The 18631-nt window shown below is 40.8% G+C and overlaps 1 protein-coding gene across 1 annotated transcript in view; it reads left to right on the top strand.

The window, feature by feature from the left end:
- Positions 1 to 5701, top strand: part of lpxn (leupaxin) — a 665334-nt gene extending 659633 nt beyond the window's left edge. The window contains exons 5-9 of the mRNA XM_046049089.1: positions 561 to 818; positions 920 to 1093; positions 1564 to 1645; positions 1765 to 1913; positions 4338 to 5701. Of these exons, the coding sequence (XP_045905045.1) occupies positions 561 to 818; positions 920 to 1093; positions 1564 to 1645; positions 1765 to 1913; positions 4338 to 4604 (930 nt within the window). The 3' untranslated portion in view covers positions 4605 to 5701. The remainder of the gene's footprint in view (positions 1 to 560; positions 819 to 919; positions 1094 to 1563; positions 1646 to 1764; positions 1914 to 4337) is intronic.
- The last annotated feature ends 12930 nt before the right edge of the window (positions 5702 to 18631 follow it).

Raw genomic sequence — 18631 nt, 5'->3', positions numbered from 1 at the left:
GGCCAGCAAATTCGCCTGACCTGAACCCCATAGAGAATCTATGGGGCATTGCCAAGAGAAAGATGAAAGACATGAGACCGAACAATGCAGAAGAGCTGGAGGCCGCTATTGAAGCATCCTGGTCTTCCATAACACCTCAGCAGTGCCACAGGCTGACAGCATCCATGCCATGCCGCATTGAGGCAGACATTCATGTAAAAGGGGCCCAAACCAAGTACTACGAGTACATATGCATGATTATTCTTTTCAGAGGGCTGACATTTCTGTATTTAAAATCCTTTTTTTTTTTTTTTAAATTAATTTCACGTAATATTCAAATTTTCTGAGATTTTGAATTTGGGGTTTTCATAAGCTGTACGCAATAATTATCGAAATTATATCAAATAAAGGCTTGAAATATCTCTTTGCATGTAATGAGTCTATATAATATTAGTTTCACCTTTTCATTAGAATTACTGAAATAAATGAATTTTTCGAGTTTCACCTGTAGAAGCTTAAATGTATTTAACAAATCTATAGGTAAAAACAATACATATGTGCTTATTTGTATCATCACTCAGGATCCAGGGTCTTCAACGACCCCTCCACCACTTACACTTAAGAAGTCTGTGAAAAGGACAACAGAAGGTGGTCAACAGGAGAACATGGAGAGCAGCAGCAGCACAGCAGGTTCAGATGCAAAGGCCTCGACCACAAGTAGGAAAACAGATACTATAGATGCCCTGCTAGGAGGGCTGAGCTCTGACTTGGAGAAGATTGGCGTACGCACCACGGCCAAGGGCCACTGTGCTTCTTGCAACAAATGCATTGTGGGAAAGGTACAATAAGTCACAAACAATTAGGCAAGCATATTATATCTGAACCCACAGACAAAAAAGTTGTGGAAATTATACCACATCATTTTTTCTATATATTGTAGATGATCACAGCACTGGGTGAAGTGTGGCACCCTGAACACTTTGTGTGTGTGGCATGTAAGATGGAGCTGAGCACCACAGGCTTCTTTGAGAGAGACGGACAGCCGTACTGTGACAAAGACTACCAACAGCTCTTCTCTCCTCGTTGTGCCTATTGCAAGGGGCCCATTGTGCAGGTGAGAAAGCTAAGTCTTTGTTGTTCACCGTGTGATTGATTATATGAGATATATATAATCTTTTTTAACTATTCAGAACTCCTACATACCCTTAATGCACACATTCATGAATCATACTGGATTGATATTGGTTCTGTCATATATTACAACCATGTATTTACACAATAATCTTTTGAAGATTGGATGCTGAAATACAGTAGTATGTAGTTCATTTTTCTAATCGTATCCCATATGTCATCTTAATAAATACAGCACAAAACCATATTGGGATTCTGCAGTCTGGGCTTATGCTGCAGACCAAAGTCATTTATCAGAAACTAATACAACTTCTCCCATGATTCATTTTATGTGGTTCACAATCCTCATTTGTGTGCTTCCTGACATCTGAACATGTGAGATGAGACAGACCATACTAATCCTTCAGGGAAGTAAATGCATGATGTAATATTTCTGTGTGGCTGGTTTACCAGAACATCCTGACAGCTCTGGACCAGACCTGGCACCCCGAACACTTCTTCTGTACACACTGTGGAGGCCTGTTTGGACCTGAAGGTGACAGGCTTGTGCAGTCATTTTTCTTCACCAGAAACAGCAAACTTAACAAACAGTTTGATTTTTTTTTTTAATCTATAATCACTCCAAATTAATCTTGTGTCTTATACCTGTCCCAGGTTTCCTTGAAAAGGACGGGAAGCCATATTGTTGCAGGGACTTCTACCACCTCTTTGCTCCCAAGTGCTCAGGCTGTGGGGAGTCAGTGAGGGAGAACTACCTGACTGCGGCCAATGGCACCTGGCATCCAGAGTGCTTCGTCTGCGCAGTGAGCCTCTTACCTCAGACCACACACACTGCTCTGGCTCACACACAAGCCTGGGAATAAATATAAGATACCCACACATTTGCTTTATTTGCAACATTTTGACCACAAGGCTGATGAAAACCTTATGCCTGATGAATACGTTGCGGTTGAAATGATGCAAATAAATCAAGGAAACCATATTCGTCAGCGCGGGTATCTTTTACATTCTCTTCAAACCTACTTGTGTATGCAGCATCTGGTCAAAAACGGTTCAATGTGCAGCTCTACTTCAGCTTTACTCAGCTATGAGCAATTGTTAAACATAAAATGCTAGAAGCTAAGTACAGATGCTCTGTCATAAGGTAGCAGCTTCAACTTTTCACATTTTACAGTCCCTCAAGAAAATTATTCTTGACTGAAAATATAAAGCTCATAAACTGGAACATGAAATACATAAATTACACTGCTCGTAAAACCTACCTCTCAAAATGACACAATTAAGATTGACAACATCACATAAAACACAGAATACATCCAGCTTTGACCATCTAACCTAATCATTACTGCAGTTATATCATCACCATCACAACTAGCAATTCACCATTACCACAGAACCTAAACATTGTTTTATACGGAGCTGCCATTATCAGCAAGGTCAGAGTTTTTCCTGGCCCTTGGGAACCTAAATCTAACTCCAGAGGGCAGGAGGCCAAACACTCCATTAAGGGGATGAAGTGGACACTCAAAAGTGACCGAGCCTTTTTAATCAACCTCCTGCTAAAAATAAATGACTAATTCATCAAATTTGGCACCTTTTGATCTTTCTGGCCACTCTCACCCTGCTGTGCTGCAGCCGGGTCTTGTCAGCAGGAGAGACATTTCCAAACCATGAAATTGTGCTACAAAATTACAAAACTCCCAAAAAGTTAAAGGGTTCCTCTGGAAGCATAGTCATTGCTCAGATTTTTTTGCAGACTGCAGTGGTATTTTCAATTATTAGAGACTTTTGACTTCAATTTGATTGTAGTCTGCATGAGAATGTTCTAAAACCATCAAACCTTTCACTACATAATGTTTAAGAAACAGTTGTTACCAACACTGAGTAAAACAGACCTTTCCCACAGTGGAGATTTTTACTTGTTAAACACAGGTGTTACTAATGTCCTGTACCAAGGCCTTGGTGTTGTGCATTCTGGCGCACTGTCACGGCTTACTGGCACATTTAAATGGGAAGAGTCATTGCTAATGTTAAGGTTTAAACCTGTGCTTTTACTGCTATGACAATTCAAAATGTCTGCCAGGAGAAATGTCTATACACAACAATTGGCAGTATCCCCCCTGTACAGAACCATTTAGTTAAGGTTCCACAGAAAGGGATAATACCCGACAAGTTGTACGTTTCATAATTGTAATCAATGACATCGAGACTACAAAGCATCTCATACAGAGGGGTGGCCTCTAATACCACAAGGTTGACTTTTCAGTTCTTTATTGAAATATCGTAACAATTATTACTTGGTTTGCTGTTTAATTTGGTGCACACATTCATTGTCCCCAGAGGATGATTTGGAATAACTCCGATCTCCTGACTTTTCATCTAGTGCCATCATCTGGCCATCATTTAAATTTGTCCAACACTTTGGTTAATGGCCAAATACCTGCAGAAGTCACAGCAATACCATCAACCTCGGATGTACTGTGAGTTTAGTGCTAAACCAACACCATGAACATTAAACCATTAGAACATCACCATGCCTGTGAGCATGTCAGTAGGCTGATGTGAGCATTTGTCTCAAGTACTGCCTTACAGACCCGATAGCATGTAGACTTCTAATCTTGTTAATGGGTTGTTAACAGGAACACAGCTGTACCTGTTTTATCATTCTCTTCATAACATATCAAAGTTCTATGTCAGTGACTTTGCAGGTAATGTTGCTATACTTTACATTACAGTTGACCATTTTGCAGAGCATACCACAGGGTTATAGATACCTTCCATTTCTGCAGATTATCAAATTATAGACATTTGAAATTTAGGATGGAGTTAATCCATCAGTTATCATACATTATCATTGACTGGTAATACAATTATGAGCATGGTCTAATTTACATTCAAAGTTTCCCTTATTAGTAAAACAAAGAAACTCCAGCATCCAGTATTTCAGTCAGCTGCCAAACAGCAGCCACTGAATGCATGAAGCTATACATTTCACATTATCCCTTTTAATGGAAATTCATGTTCCCTTTTTGCTCATCTTATATATTTGATTTAGCAGCAAGATAGCTTGAGAATGCTTTTGCCTTTGCTGCTGATCAAATATCTAATGTAACCATGTCCTTGAACACACCATAAAGGGTTTTTTCTGTCTCTCTTTATCCTCCCTCCTCTCTTCCACCTTTTCCCATATCACTTTTTCTATGTTTCTGTTCTGTTCTTATATCCAGGACTGCCTGAAGCCCTTCACTGATGGCTGTTTCATGGAGTTGGATGGTCGACCCCTCTGCTCCATTCACTTCCACTCTCGGCAGGGCACCCTCTGTGGTGGCTGTGGTGAGCCCATCACGGGCCGCTGCATCTCTGCTCTCGATCGCAAGTTTCACCCGGAGCACTTTGTGTGTGCCTTCTGTCTGCGGCAGCTCAGCCAAGGCATCTTCAAGGAGCAGAAAGGGAAGCCATACTGCTCGTCTTGCTTTGACAAGCTCTTTGTGTGAGGCACACTGAACGTCACTTACAAATATGTATATATAAATACATTTTAAGTGATTTTGAAAATGAATATGATGGATTACAAATTAAGAGTGTGTAACATAAATTGTGACATAAATTATTAATAGACGATGTAAAAATATCAAGGGAAAAATGCTAATTTTGTAATATAATTAATAACATGGTTGTAAAACCAAAGGAAAACACCCGTTTCCCATGATAAAACTTATTACATATTTGAGCTTTGGAGGGCTCTAAAAGGTGTGTTGCTGACACTTGAGCTAAATTATATGGGATTTCATATATCATGATCACATAAAATTTATAAATGGAGAAAGAAAAACACAGAGGTGCAGTTTTAATCCATGGTTTCCATTAAGCTATCCTCAGTTTGCCATAAGACTTGGCAGTCCGGAGATACTCTGGCAGTATGGAGCAGTTCATCAAGGGGCTTGTCTATGTGGCCTGATAGCTTGTATTGGCAGTGACTGGCATGGAATCGGCGTGCCAACCTGAGTTTCCTCTTACTCTGACTTACCATTTGGCCCCTGGCATGCATTGGATTCAAACAACCTCTTCATTCTCCACACAGGCTCCTTTATAGATGCCTATAGAAGATTAATGAAGGTGGTAAGGGGAACAAAGGTGGTTTCAGAAGGAGCTCACATCACTGCATCTCTTCAGCAACTCACTTTGACTGTTGAGGGATGAATCAGCCACAAAGTGTTTTAGAGTAAATTTATTTTTGGTGAAACAGGATCATGCCTGACGTACTTTTCTGTTCACTGATGGTGTGGATGATATGTCAATGTGAGATATTTACAGCACAGGGTGTAGAGGAAATGTTTTATCTACTTCAAATGTCAGCTTCTGTTATCAGTTGTGCAGAATCGTATCTGCCCTTTCTCAGGTGAAAATGATTCTGTCATCTATCGTAGTAAATATTTTAACTTAAGCTATGCATGATTAATGATCACATTAACATTATCTTCATACGCATACTCCCTTTTTTGCTTGTCTTATGTGTGACTTTACAGCAAGATACACTGATACCAATGGACAGTAGGAAATTAATAATTAAAGCTATGGTATTGGAAATCTCTAACTTGAGTAAACGTGTCTGATTGAGGAATAGTGGGTACATCAGAAAAGTAAATTAAACCACTTTATTAATATATATTTGTTAAAGACTGAACGCCACATTAATAACATTTGAAATAATAAAGGTAACCAAACTTCATACATTTTCAAGTTCAGAATTCCAGCCAATGTCCAACTGTATCTTATCAAACATGGTCTTATCTTTAAATGAACACTGGCTACTTTTTATTGGCCCTGCAGGCAGCTTTCTTTAGCTTTTCTTCAAGCCACTTAGACTTGCTGTGTGAAGTTAGTGTGTGAGTGGGAACGGAGGTGGGCATTAATCATGCTGTCATCACTTTCAGACCAGGCCTCTCTCAAAGCCTCCACCGAATAGGGGCCTTGCATCATGGAAGGAGTGTGAATGTATGTTCGGTCAAAAATCCAAAAACGTAAGTGCTAAATGATATCACAGACTTGTGCCCAGAATCATACTGAACACATACTGTAATGTTAAATATGAAATATGTTTACACTTGACAAATGAGCATTTTATGTTATACGATACACAAGGAAGTGCACTCTCCAGCATGAACCGTGCATAGAACAACATCAACTTGGCATATGACACAACTGTAAAATGTCACATGACTTGAGGAACGATTATGTTCAATCTAGTATTAAAAAGGTTTCTTTCTGCACCATTCAGTGTCGCAACTGCATGCCATTATGAGTGGACTTGTCTAAATTGTCTTATAAGTGGCAAGACTTGTTTAATGCTTGCTTTGCTTCATCAAAGAGCTGTAAACTAGCGGTTAGCTTAAATTTAGATTTGCGGAAAACCTCAGACGCACATGTGAACACTCACCCTAGCTGTCGAGTTTATTTATATAGATACAGACAGCACCAAAGCTTTGAGTAGAAACATAGAAAACAAAAATATGATGCGGGGACAGAAATTCTGGCATTCGCAGAAAAATTATGACTGTTATCATATGGCTAAGTGAAACGGGAAGAAAAGGGTTCTCTGGCACGTAGTGAAAATGAGAAAACACAAAATGTGAGCGGGGGTCTTTTTTAAAAGGGTAGCAAATAAAGGGCCGTCTGTGGAAAGCAGAGCGAGTGTAACTCAAGTGACATTTACAGCAGTGAAACAGAGTACGAACGGTCTGTGAGCGCACTGGGCCATGATGGCAGCTAGACCTCAACAGGGGAGGGAAAGGGAGTGAGGCATATATTGGGACATAATGGATACTGGTGATGAGGGAAGCAGGGTGAGGAGGGCAGGGGTTGAAGAGTGTAGTTACAAGAGTTACCCCTGTGTGACACTGAAACCTAACACTTACCTCCTCTCCTGTAAAATGGCCGTGTCTGCTTGGCCACCCCTGATGGGGACAGTAGAACTGCCTGTCCAGACCTATTCAGCCCCAGTGTGGGTCACGCCCAGCTGGTGCTGTCCTATGCTGTAAACCCAGCAGTTCACATCAGCTTTGAACCCATAACTGTCAGATAGGTCTCAGGTACAGACATTAATCGGTTTGCCTGCAGACACACAACCATGGAAACACCATCTGGAGACAAATCCAGTTGCAAATCAGTTCTGACTTTATGAAATCACAGCTCTAGTAGGTGCAGTAAAACATGGATGGATTGGATTACTTTAACATCATTACATGCTCATGTATGAACTTACTCGCTGCATCTATTAGGAAAATAAGTGAATGCAGTACATCATTCTAAAATGCTCTAAGTGAAACAAATGGCACCTGGTTTGGAACCACATTATTTAATGCAGTGAATGTGTAAAAATTTTCAAATACAAATGTATAGGCACTCATCATTTTTACAGTTTTAAATGCATATGCAGTGCTGATTGCACTGGAGTCACAGAAATAAGCCACTGTTTTTGCCAAACAAAAATGAGTTGAAAACTTGAACAGTCTTGTCAGGTCATTTAATAAAGCTGTTTTTGAAGATATCCCGTGACCTTCAAAGACTCCTTTCTGCTGCCTGTATAACAATATTCCCTCAATTTACAACAAACAAGTGTTTCTAATCTGTTTCACAAGAACGATATAACATAATTCCTTGACCTAAACAAAGATGGCAACTGGATGAGTAATGCCATTCATGCATTGGGATACGAAAACCTTCAGGTTTTATTTTTCAGGAGCATTCATGCATTTTTCTAAGATGGTTACCCCCACTGCTTGCATTGTAGTCACATTAACAAGTGAATGCAGATTCAAACAAATACTGTATACAAATACAGTATATATCATTGTAAATTAGCAGAATTAGATTTTATTTAGAAGAAGTTGCCAGCAATGGTGCATTTCACAATGTTGACCCGTGTAGATCTTTTCGTCAAGTGGGAAATATTATTGCTATGAGTAATTCCCAATATCTTGGAATTACAACTAGGAGGCTGATGTGAACAGTTTTTCTGACTCAGCTGCCTGTAACTGTGGTCACCAAGCGGGTACAAGTACCTGTCATTTCCAGAAGCCATCTTTGTTTGTGTCATGATTCTTTGGGAATAATTAACCTCTTCAAAAACATGGTGAGTTCATTCTCATGACTGCATTTGGCTGCATTTAACAGCTGCGAGTGCTCCAATGCGGACTGGAAAATATGAGGAAAATTATTCATTTTAACTTGTTTGCTGAATGTTTTAGCTAATTCATTACATTTTGAGAAACTGTCATACCCTCTCATGAAGCTGAACAGCAGTCAGATGGCAGAAGTGAGACCAGAATATAACAACGAACAGAAAATCAAAACCTTATGCGGAGAAGTCGTCTGAACTGGAAAGAGTTGGTGTGATCGTTATTGGCCAAACAAGTACATGCACATTTAAGTGCTTCACAAAGGTGAGCTGGTAAATCTACAGAGCCTGTTTAGAGGTCAACGTCTTCGGTGAAATAGTGTTTCTGTGCGAGCATTCAAATTAATGTGTTTTTAACAGCAAAGAAAAAGTGACAACTTCAACACCTCAGTAATTACTTCCACACAGAGAGAAGTTGAGCTGGAGCGCAGCTCCACTTTTGCGTGTGTTTGGTTTGGCGTTCTGCTGATGCTGGGTGCAGGTATCACACCTGATTCATGACTGGCCCCTCTGTCCAAAAGGAACTTCTTGTTGTCCTTGGCCGAACACTGAGTGCTCGTTGCTATCTCACACTCACTCACAGACCTGCAGGCATATGAATATATGAAACAAACACACACACAAACCCCCCATTTCATCTTGGGTTTGGTCTACACAATCACGTGCAGAGAAATGCACAAAAACATGTTATTACAAATAGCTTAAACATACTCACACACATTCAAATACATGCACACAAATCAATTCAAATATATGCATGCTACCTATGGATTTAGTCAACAGTATCTCACACACACACACAGATGTAAAACACATAAACTCACTTAAACATATAAATGCTATTTATGAGTTTGGTCTCTCATTCCATCTCTCTCTCTCATACACACATACATGCACAGTCAAGAAAACTATGGTGTTCTTGGGTTTGGTTGACACAAAGCAAATCTGTGTAAGCATCACTGCCTTCTCTGTGTGCTGGCTGATCCTTAATCAAGTGAACTTGAGGTCTCCAGTTTTATAGGTTAAATGGAGTCTGCTCCCGAGTGGGATGCTTGGGAGGTTCTCAAGACAACTTCAAAACGCTTCATCTCCTTTTCCGCCACTGCATGTCTTTGTCTCATCTCCCTTACATCTCCTGCCAAGTCTCTCAGTTGGACCTCCATGCTCAACACGAAAAAACAAAGAGAAAGAGGGTGAGAAAGAGAGCATGGTGCATTTTATCTGGGTCCTAATAACGGCACAGACCAAACTGGCTGGGGTTATGAGAAAGATTTATAAGACAGTAAGCTCCTTCTGTATGCTAGCCTTGAGTGTCAAGAAGATGGATGGTTTCATTATGCTGCTTCATTGTGTCCATGTGTGGGTGCACGGTACAGTGTGCCAGAGCGGTACAGTCTGTAATACTTTCGGGAAAACCGTTCTTGCTATCAATGGACCTTCTTGAGAAAGTTAAACACTTCTAGTAATTGTTAGAACATGTTTTGAATGGTGGGCAAGCCTGCAATGATTTGGCATAGTTCCTTGAGATCACAGGACACTGGTTTTGGGAAAGCTAAGGTTCAAACCAGGTTTTCACAAAGGTTAAAATTAGGTTATGGATGGGAATTTGACACTGGAGTGGAGGTTGATCAGACTTGCATCTCAGTATCTGCCCTACATTGTTTGTACAGTAGATAGTTTACAGCTAGGGCAGCAGCTCTTGGCTCAGCTTAGGTGGCAAGTCTGAGGCTTGGGCCAGGGGTCAGACACTGAGCAGAGTGGTTCTGGTACTGCAATGCGGCCAGTTGTAATATGGTTCTAATCCAAATCCACCGCCTCTGTAGCAGCCACAGCATGGATCATTATGATATTTGTTTTAAAGCGTGATGGTTAACCACAGTACGACCCTGTTGCCTGAGAGCTGAATGGCCTCGTGGGTTTAGGAGGTTTGTGGAGGGCGTGGAAGCCCCGCAAGGAGCAGATTGGGGCAGGCTGGTTGATAAATCACAGCCGCTGCAGGGGGGGGGGGCCTCTATTCAAACAGGCAACAGCCAACAGGCCGGCTCTGGAAAACACTGGGAAACTTTGTGTAGAACCACACACCCACAGACTGTAACATACACACACATGTGTAATTGCATCATAATGGGTTTAATAGCGCACACACACACACACACATTTGACCATGGCAACTCCAATTGGGTTTTACAGTTATTTCATTAGCAGGTGTCCATTTTCCAGCACCTCAGCCCTGGCATGTTTGACAGAACATCCATTTAAATTGGACTGAGAGAATTCCGGTTCGCTCCTAAGAACACATTAGCAGCTCGCTCCAAACCTACGGGTCAGAGGAGACATTTTTCTAATCACTAATCCCCCAATACTTTCTGTGACACCCTATTCCCACTAAAACCATTAAGATGCAATCATAAGTCCTTGTCTGAGCCCAGGGCTCATCCACAGCTTTGTGATGATGGAGCTGGAGTTACTTCTTTGCATAAAAATGATTTAGTGTGCAGTAATTCAAAACCACCGCATTGCTTTCATTATAAAGATTACTTCTTCATTTTTACAATCCTGCAACTCCAGTCATTTGTGTTCCATTTAGGCAGCAGAGCCTTTTACAGAAAGTTCTCTCTGAGGATATACTGCAATCCAAAAGTTCTTAAAATGTAATATTTAATCTTAAAACCTCACTTCCTTTGAAATGGGTTTAACTGCCAGTGGACTGAATCATCTGCATTTGATCCAAATTTGGCTAAATTAGTTTTGAAAATTTCCTTTAGCCAACATTACTTCAAACATGAATGCAAAATAGAGCTGCCCCCTTAAATTATACATATTTTCTATTTCTTGAAATTTTTCAGACAAATGCAGTGATGCAATTCAATCATAAATCCTTTATTTCTGGTAGTTTCAATGAAGTTTTTGGATTTCACATTTCTTTTGTATAATTAGAAAAAGCATTCTAAAAGTATATTTTTCCATGTTTTATTTGCTTAACTTTATTTTTGATGGAAGTTAAAATATATGCTTTAACATTTTGATTACCCTCATCAACTATACTATGAAAAAAGAATACAATAGTTCACATGATTGTGTTTGACACCGCAGTGAGACAATACACCAGCTTGGCTCCCACTTGTTTACTGTATCTAAAAATGGTGCAGTCTTTTATGATAACCAACTATAGCAGATTCATGACAGGAACCTTTCATCAGTTTTTCCTTCCTTTACTACTTTGACAGCGCTACATAAGCAAAAACTCACACACTCAAGAGACAGAAACCTTTGATTGTGTGACTTTCAACGCCACATTTTCTTTCCCCTTTACACCAGAAACTCACTCTCTTCATCTATCTCTACAGCTCCTCTCTCTCTATTTATCTCCCGCTCACACACACACACCATTGTCATAGCAACCAACAAAGCCAAGGCAAACAGGAACTCTAGGATTATTCTGTCATTTTAATCGACATCTTCTTCACTTTCCTTCCCTCGAATGATGTCTGGCTTTGGAAATGTTTCCAGTAAACAGTTGAGTCTCCATCAGGGCTTACGGCGGGATTATAGCTCAAATTACCGACTCTGTGGCTCATTTACTCTCTGAATCCACAGTCTTCCAAACAAAAGTTACATGTGGACATCTCCAGTGATATGATAATAGCATGAAATGAGAAACACATTTTAAAACTCTTTCCAGGGAAGCAGAGAGACTTTTATGTGTAACGTTTGATGTTACAACACATAGAGGATGTGAACGGCAAGAGCAGAGATGAGAAGTTAAGATGTATGGTACATTCGACTGAACGATCAGCGAGACCAAGAGAATTTGCATTTTTATGTGGTTGAATTGAGGACAGAATAATAAAACAAATGTCAAATGAATATAATTTTGGACTGTAAAGTGATTAATGATAGTGATTATAAATATTTTCCAGTGAGTGACGTACTTATTGTTAATCCAAATTAATTTTAACCATGTAAACAGTCTCTCGCTTTCAATATTATTTGTTCTTCGAACATTCGTATGTGATCCAGATTTAGGAAATTGTTCCTAAAAAAGTAAAAAATCATACAAAGCTTTGGAACGGAATCAGACAGTATTGGCACAAATTAGTCATGAGGTTCTAACCACTGACTCCACAACAGGAAGCTCATTTTGGTAACTGGTGTTGCAAAATATTTTGTTTTGTTTTGGGCTGTTTGCAGTGTGAGTGGTTTGCTGTAGCCTGCATCAACCAAATATTGTTATCTCCCTCTTCTGTCTGCAAAACCACATGGCTGACAACATGCCACTCACCATTTACAATCTTCTGAGACACAATCACTGTATGCTGCTAGATAACTGGCTAAGACACTGCTGGCTGCCTCCAGTTAAGACCGGCCCCCAACACAACCAAACACAATGTTTCACAAGCTCACTCAGGAGATGAGGGTGAGCATCAAGATATGTTCTGGGGATGGTGCTTTATGCTTTATTATTTAGGAGCAGTGGGATCCAGGATCTCATAACAGCAGCTTAACAGCGTCGCATTTATATCGTATAAAATGAAATGCTACCAGTTTCAGGAACAGTGTAAAAATGCTTAAGAGCCATATTAGCAGCTCTGTGAGGCTGTACTTATGCCATGTTCACATCATATGAAATAGATGGCAGAAATGGTAAACGAGAGCAAGAACACACTGTCCCCCACTACCGACTGACCCCTGACCTCTGGAAAACCCAGGGGACTGAAACGCCGACACAGAACACTGCACTGTAGAACCCTCTGTGTTCTACTAGTTGAAGGATGGAAATCCACCGACTCAATCAACACATGAGCCACAAGACCACATCAACACCTAATATTTAGCTAATGATGGTGCTAGAGGACAAGTTTGGGGGTCACCAAAGTGATAAAATTCATCCTAAGGAGAATATGAATGTCCGAACCAAATTTTACCCAATAGTTGTCGACACATTTCACTCAAAACTACAAATGTGAACCTCATGGTGGCACTATGAAAAAAGTCAAAGGACCACCAAAGTCAGCATCTTTCATCCTCTGGGGACCATAAAAGTCTCTGTACCTAATGTCATGGCAATCTATACAGTGTTTGTTAAGATATTTCAGTCTGGACCAAAATAGTGAGCCAAAGAACCAACTGACAGACCGACCTATAGGTTAAGCATGGCTAAAAAGGTATGCATGTCTTACTGTTTACTGAACCGAGACTTGATCTTTCTGCTAAGTGTGCAAGGCCAGATGTAATCACTGCGTAATTTAGGAGGCTGAGTTGACAGAATTTCTCCAACTTACTGACTATATTAGCTTATTTGAAATTGATGTTAAAACAAAGTTGATGTTGGGAGAAACTTAGGAGAGAGATCAAAAATTCAAATGCCCCTTACAAGAACAGTAGACTCTGTATCCTGTGTACTCCAATTACTTTTTAAATACTACTCTGTCCGCTTCATTTGAGACCCTACAATATCAAAACAGAACACAGTTATCTCTGGGTATGTGCACTGTGGTGAGTGAGTGGCCGGTCCATAGGCTTGGATGAGACTTTCAATCATGGTGGCGTGCCTCGACCAGTAGACTGCACTAGGCTCAGCTCCGGCTCATAAATCAAACGACTGTCTCGCTGAGTCGGCTACAGAGTTCTGAACTCTCCAGAGTGCAATGTATGTTTTAACCCTCAACCGTCCAACCAGGCTGCGCTCACCAGGCCTCTGTATAGCCACAGTGGTCAGCACGGTCACTGCTAAAGTCTCCTTTTGTATTACCTCTCATGTCTGGTCTGAACTGTATATGTCTGTCAGCAGGTTCAGTTTGGAACACAGTAAGAGAACAGTGGTCTCATCACAAATGATGGTTCTGAAAAAGTATTCATTATGTTACACAAAAGATGTATCGAAAGTAGAGTTATATAAAAGTCACATCGATTTACTGATAACAGGTCCTTCAATTCAAATGAGGGAGAGCTTCATATATGGCAAACTAAACTAAATGACGTTGAAAGTGATGTAGTCTGAACTAGACATTAGGTGATCTCTTAACTTTGCATAAAGCACCATCATCAGGACCAAATCTTATATTGCCATTTGCCAATAGCCTCAGTTGTACTTTGTGTTTTGCGCTACATTTACATTTAGCAAATGTTGGCATGCTAATATGCTAAACTAAGATGGTGAACATAGTAAACAATAATACCTGTCAGTGCCCAATCCATACTGCCTGCCGGATCTGTTCTGCACATGCGCAAAAGTGGTTCTGTCACTCAAGGTTACCGCAAATCTGCATCAAAATGATCCAACTAAATCTTTCAAATCAAGATAACAAAATGTTTTGTAATTACTGGAGATGAAACTTTTTACTATGATGTAATAGGAATATTCTTTAGATATGAAAAACCTTATTCAACAGTACATTTTTAATTTCTAACAATGACAACAAGCTATCAATGTAGCAACACAAAGGAGGCTAACCCCAGCTGCTAGCACATCAGCGCAGCTGTTGGGTTAGAAGGTCGACATGCATACAATCGCTGACTTAGGTTTAGGCACACACCCCTGTGATAGTTAGGGTTAGGGTAAGGGGGTTTGGGCAGCTGTCAGCGCCTTTTATACTAACATAGCTAGCTACCTAGCTTGCTACTAGCGCTTCCGGTCTAGACAGGGCATCTAATACACACGCACCCGGTGGTGTCTCATACTGACCCTGAAGGGTACCTTTAGCATCAAATAACGCTTTGTGAGCCTTTCTGAAAACGTTGTTATTTAATGCCCTAACAGACAACAACACACTAGTAATTGTGAACAGGCACATTTCCTTAACCTTCTTTGACTGACAGGACCACTTTTGTGCATGTGCATAAAGGGATCCGGCAGGCAGTATGGATCAGGTACCTACAATACCTGCCAAACAGGTACATCAGGATTGTCATTGTGAGCATAATAGCATTCTGATATTAGCATTTAGAAATACAAATACAGCCTCACAGAGCTTCTAGCGTAGCTGTTGACTTTTAGTCTTGTTGAAAATACTGGTAATTAAATGTAACCAGCATTTGTTCAAGCATCACTGCTATTGCTATATAGTACTTTACGTACAGAAGAAGTGCAAAAGCTGGTTACAGTACATATATATCTTTAAATACAGCATGTGTCTACTGATACCATTTGTATGTGCATCTGTATTGCCGCTAACTAGCTTCTCTGGTGGGGCATTAAGGCTCTCAATATGCCCTCCACCTGGAACTGAACATCAGAGCTCTGTCAGATTCAGGCTGTAATTCATCTTCTACGCAGCCAGGTGGAGACTGGAGGCTGTCATCATGATGTTATTGATGGGTTGCACTTGAGCCACAAGAAACTGAACTTTGCTCTCCGTTTGGTTTGCTTAAGCACGTTTACACCGGGGAAATCCTCATATTATAAGAGAGTAATGTTGTGAGAGCCAATCTAAGACAATGTTTAATGATTATCTGCCTAATGCAGGGAAGTAGTTAATACTAAGGTAATGCATTGTCAGTGGCAAATGATATCATACACACACGGCAGCACAGTACACACGTCCTGTGGCAGACCAAACAGAGCTCCAGGCAAGACTGTAAATAAATAGACAGGAGAGGCAACGTTGGTGTATTTTCTTTTCTCAGTCTCTTACAGTAGATTACAGTATAAACCTTGACACATGTTCAGGATCAGTGGAAAATTACCTGTTTCTGCGTGTGTGTTTGTGTATTCAGTCATGAGGGTCATGCTGTTTAGTGTGTTTCTGTTCTGTGTGTGTGTGTGTGTGTTACAGTTCCTTCGGTTCAGTCATACAAGCCACACTGTTTAATGCGTGTCTCTTGACCTACTGTGCTTGTGTGTTTGTGTGTATTTTGTCATAGAAGCCGTGCTGTTTGACATGTTTCAACAGCCTGTGCATGTATGGATGTGTTTATATCAGTGTGTGTGTGTGTGTGTGTGTGTGTGTGTGTGTGTGTGTAGCTGTATAGTGTTGTAGCGCAGCCTGCTTCTTGACAGGCTGCAGGCCTGTTGACAGCTCCTCTGCTCCCTGTCAAGCACGAGAACAGCTCTATGTGTGAATGAAGAGTAGCTGTAGGAGCGATGCCCAGAGAGCAGAAAGAAGTCTGGAGTGTGTGTACATAATGTGTGTGCCTGTGTTGCTGTCTATGTGCCGACTGTGTGTTTATCAGACTCCACAGCCAGGTTATTATTACTGAGACAGATCTTGAAAGCTCCCATCTCCTCCTCCTCTGCCTTCTTTGTACAAACCATTAATTCTACACACTTGAAATATTGCCTTTAAAGCAATAAATTATGTCTGCGTTGTATCAATAAAGAGTCATCAATCAGACCTAATCATCTCCTTCTCTGGCATTCCTGTGTCTCTTCACATCAATTGCTTTCCATCACCACATTACTGTGTCTCTTCTCTTGTAATTTTCCTCTTCTCCCTGCTCCCTCTCTCTCTCCTCCCCTACATGTCTCATATTTAGATGAATGTATATCCACACTGACACATGAACTTAAGTCTTCGGGTTTGAGAGAGCAGACCAGCCAAGTGTTACAGAACCGCGCATTGATCTTGAAAATAAACAGAGCCGAAAACCAAAGGAGATGTGGGGGGAGAAAGACACAGAGACGCACAAAAGAGCAGATGATGGAGAGGAAGCATGAAATGTCATATTGTCTTACCAAAACAACATTACATGTATAATGGAGGGAAAAAAGGGTCTTTCACATTATTCAGCCCCTCTCTCCCACAGCCTTACACTGGTTCTGACCTCACTGCTGAAGTCCAGTATTATTAATCACAGAGATCGAAGTGCTTGCAAAGGCATCATATGGTTCTCTTTGACATACCAAACAGTCAAGATGTTTGCCTTCCTCTGCCTATTTCTGTGATTTTTAACCACAGGCCTTTGCTACACTGACCCATAGGAAGCCAATATACAGGTCATGCATTTGAAGTGTTTTTATACTTCCAACAACATATTCAAGCCACATGTCCCTCCAAAACAGCCACGGATTTCAATCCAGAGACAGTGGCCATTTTTTGCTGCTTATTTGCCAAAATGCAGGCACACGCTGTGTGGTATTTTAGACACCTGGCTTCACAGATGTGGCTAAACAAAGCCTAAGACAGCCTATGACTAAGCCCACCCCCTCAAACACAGTCACATCCAACATAGGCCGCAGCAGCCAGGAGACAATACCACCACAGACAAAGAAGTGCTAGACATACACCAAATAAACCTTGAATAAACGCAGGATAAACAGGTTTCACTGTCACCAAACTGAACTTTCTATATCCAAGCAGAGGCTGCACTGACTCAGCCACAGGGCCAGGCTTTGCTTTCTCAAAACTCACATTACACGAGCAAGGAAGAACACCGTGTACAAAAACAATGTGGTCAGACAGTGGTTAAAGCAATGCTTCCCCATCTCTGTTGATCGTTAAGCATGATATCTCTTTACCAAGGGGAGCTTTGATGCCATGAATTTACTATACATGTGGCATAAAAGCACCTTGGAGAATAAGATAATCTTCAAAGAACCTCATTAGAGCAGATGACCGTCTTCAAAAGAAGGTCAAGTCCAAATCCAGATTTTTGTCGACTTAAAGAAGAGCTCATCTGATCTTTCAGGCTGGAATTCATGTGTGGTTCCTGCACACCAGCGCAGACCAGAGGCTTTGATTTAATGGTATCATAACACATGCTGTTTATACTGTGCTCCCAAGTCAACGCATAAGGCCTTATTTGGCACTGGCAGCCTCTGTTGAACCCCTGCTTGGATAAACCACAAACAAGACATTGACAATGAACACCAAAAGCATTATACAGACTAACATTAGCGATATTGCATTTCCATAATATTATGATATGAATACACCTATTGTCCAGTGCTGAGATTTGCAGCAGTGTCACTATGGTTGTTGAAATGACAAGAGGGGATACATCATTGTTCCCCCATTTCTTATTCATTTACCATTCGAATAGCCAGAAGGTAGGTCTGCTGGACAGCAGCAGGGGTCTTTTCACTCCTCCACCTCCCCTGCTATGGCTCTCTGGGGTAAATGGGACAGAATGACAGAGAAGACAGCATGGGGGTTCCCGATATGGATGATGCAATTACTCACAATGCCAATGATCAGCGGGACAGAACACAATACATCATGGGGTGACTTTACCAGCCAAACCTTTGATGTGAGAAAACATATACAAGATTGGGACCTCTGTGAAGACAGTCAGTAAGTATGTGTGTATTTGTGCTAAAAGAACAAAAATAAAACACAACGATATCAAACAAAATTGACTACAATATCAGACGCCATCTCAACGGAGCTGGTAGTAGCATGTTTG

Source organism: Micropterus dolomieu, linkage group LG05, assembly GCF_021292245.1.
Source record: "Micropterus dolomieu isolate WLL.071019.BEF.003 ecotype Adirondacks linkage group LG05, ASM2129224v1, whole genome shotgun sequence".
NCBI lineage: Eukaryota > Metazoa > Chordata > Actinopteri > Centrarchiformes > Centrarchidae > Micropterus > Micropterus dolomieu.
The sequence above is the reverse complement of the archived record's forward strand: the minus strand, read 5'-3'. Positions and strand labels throughout refer to the sequence as shown.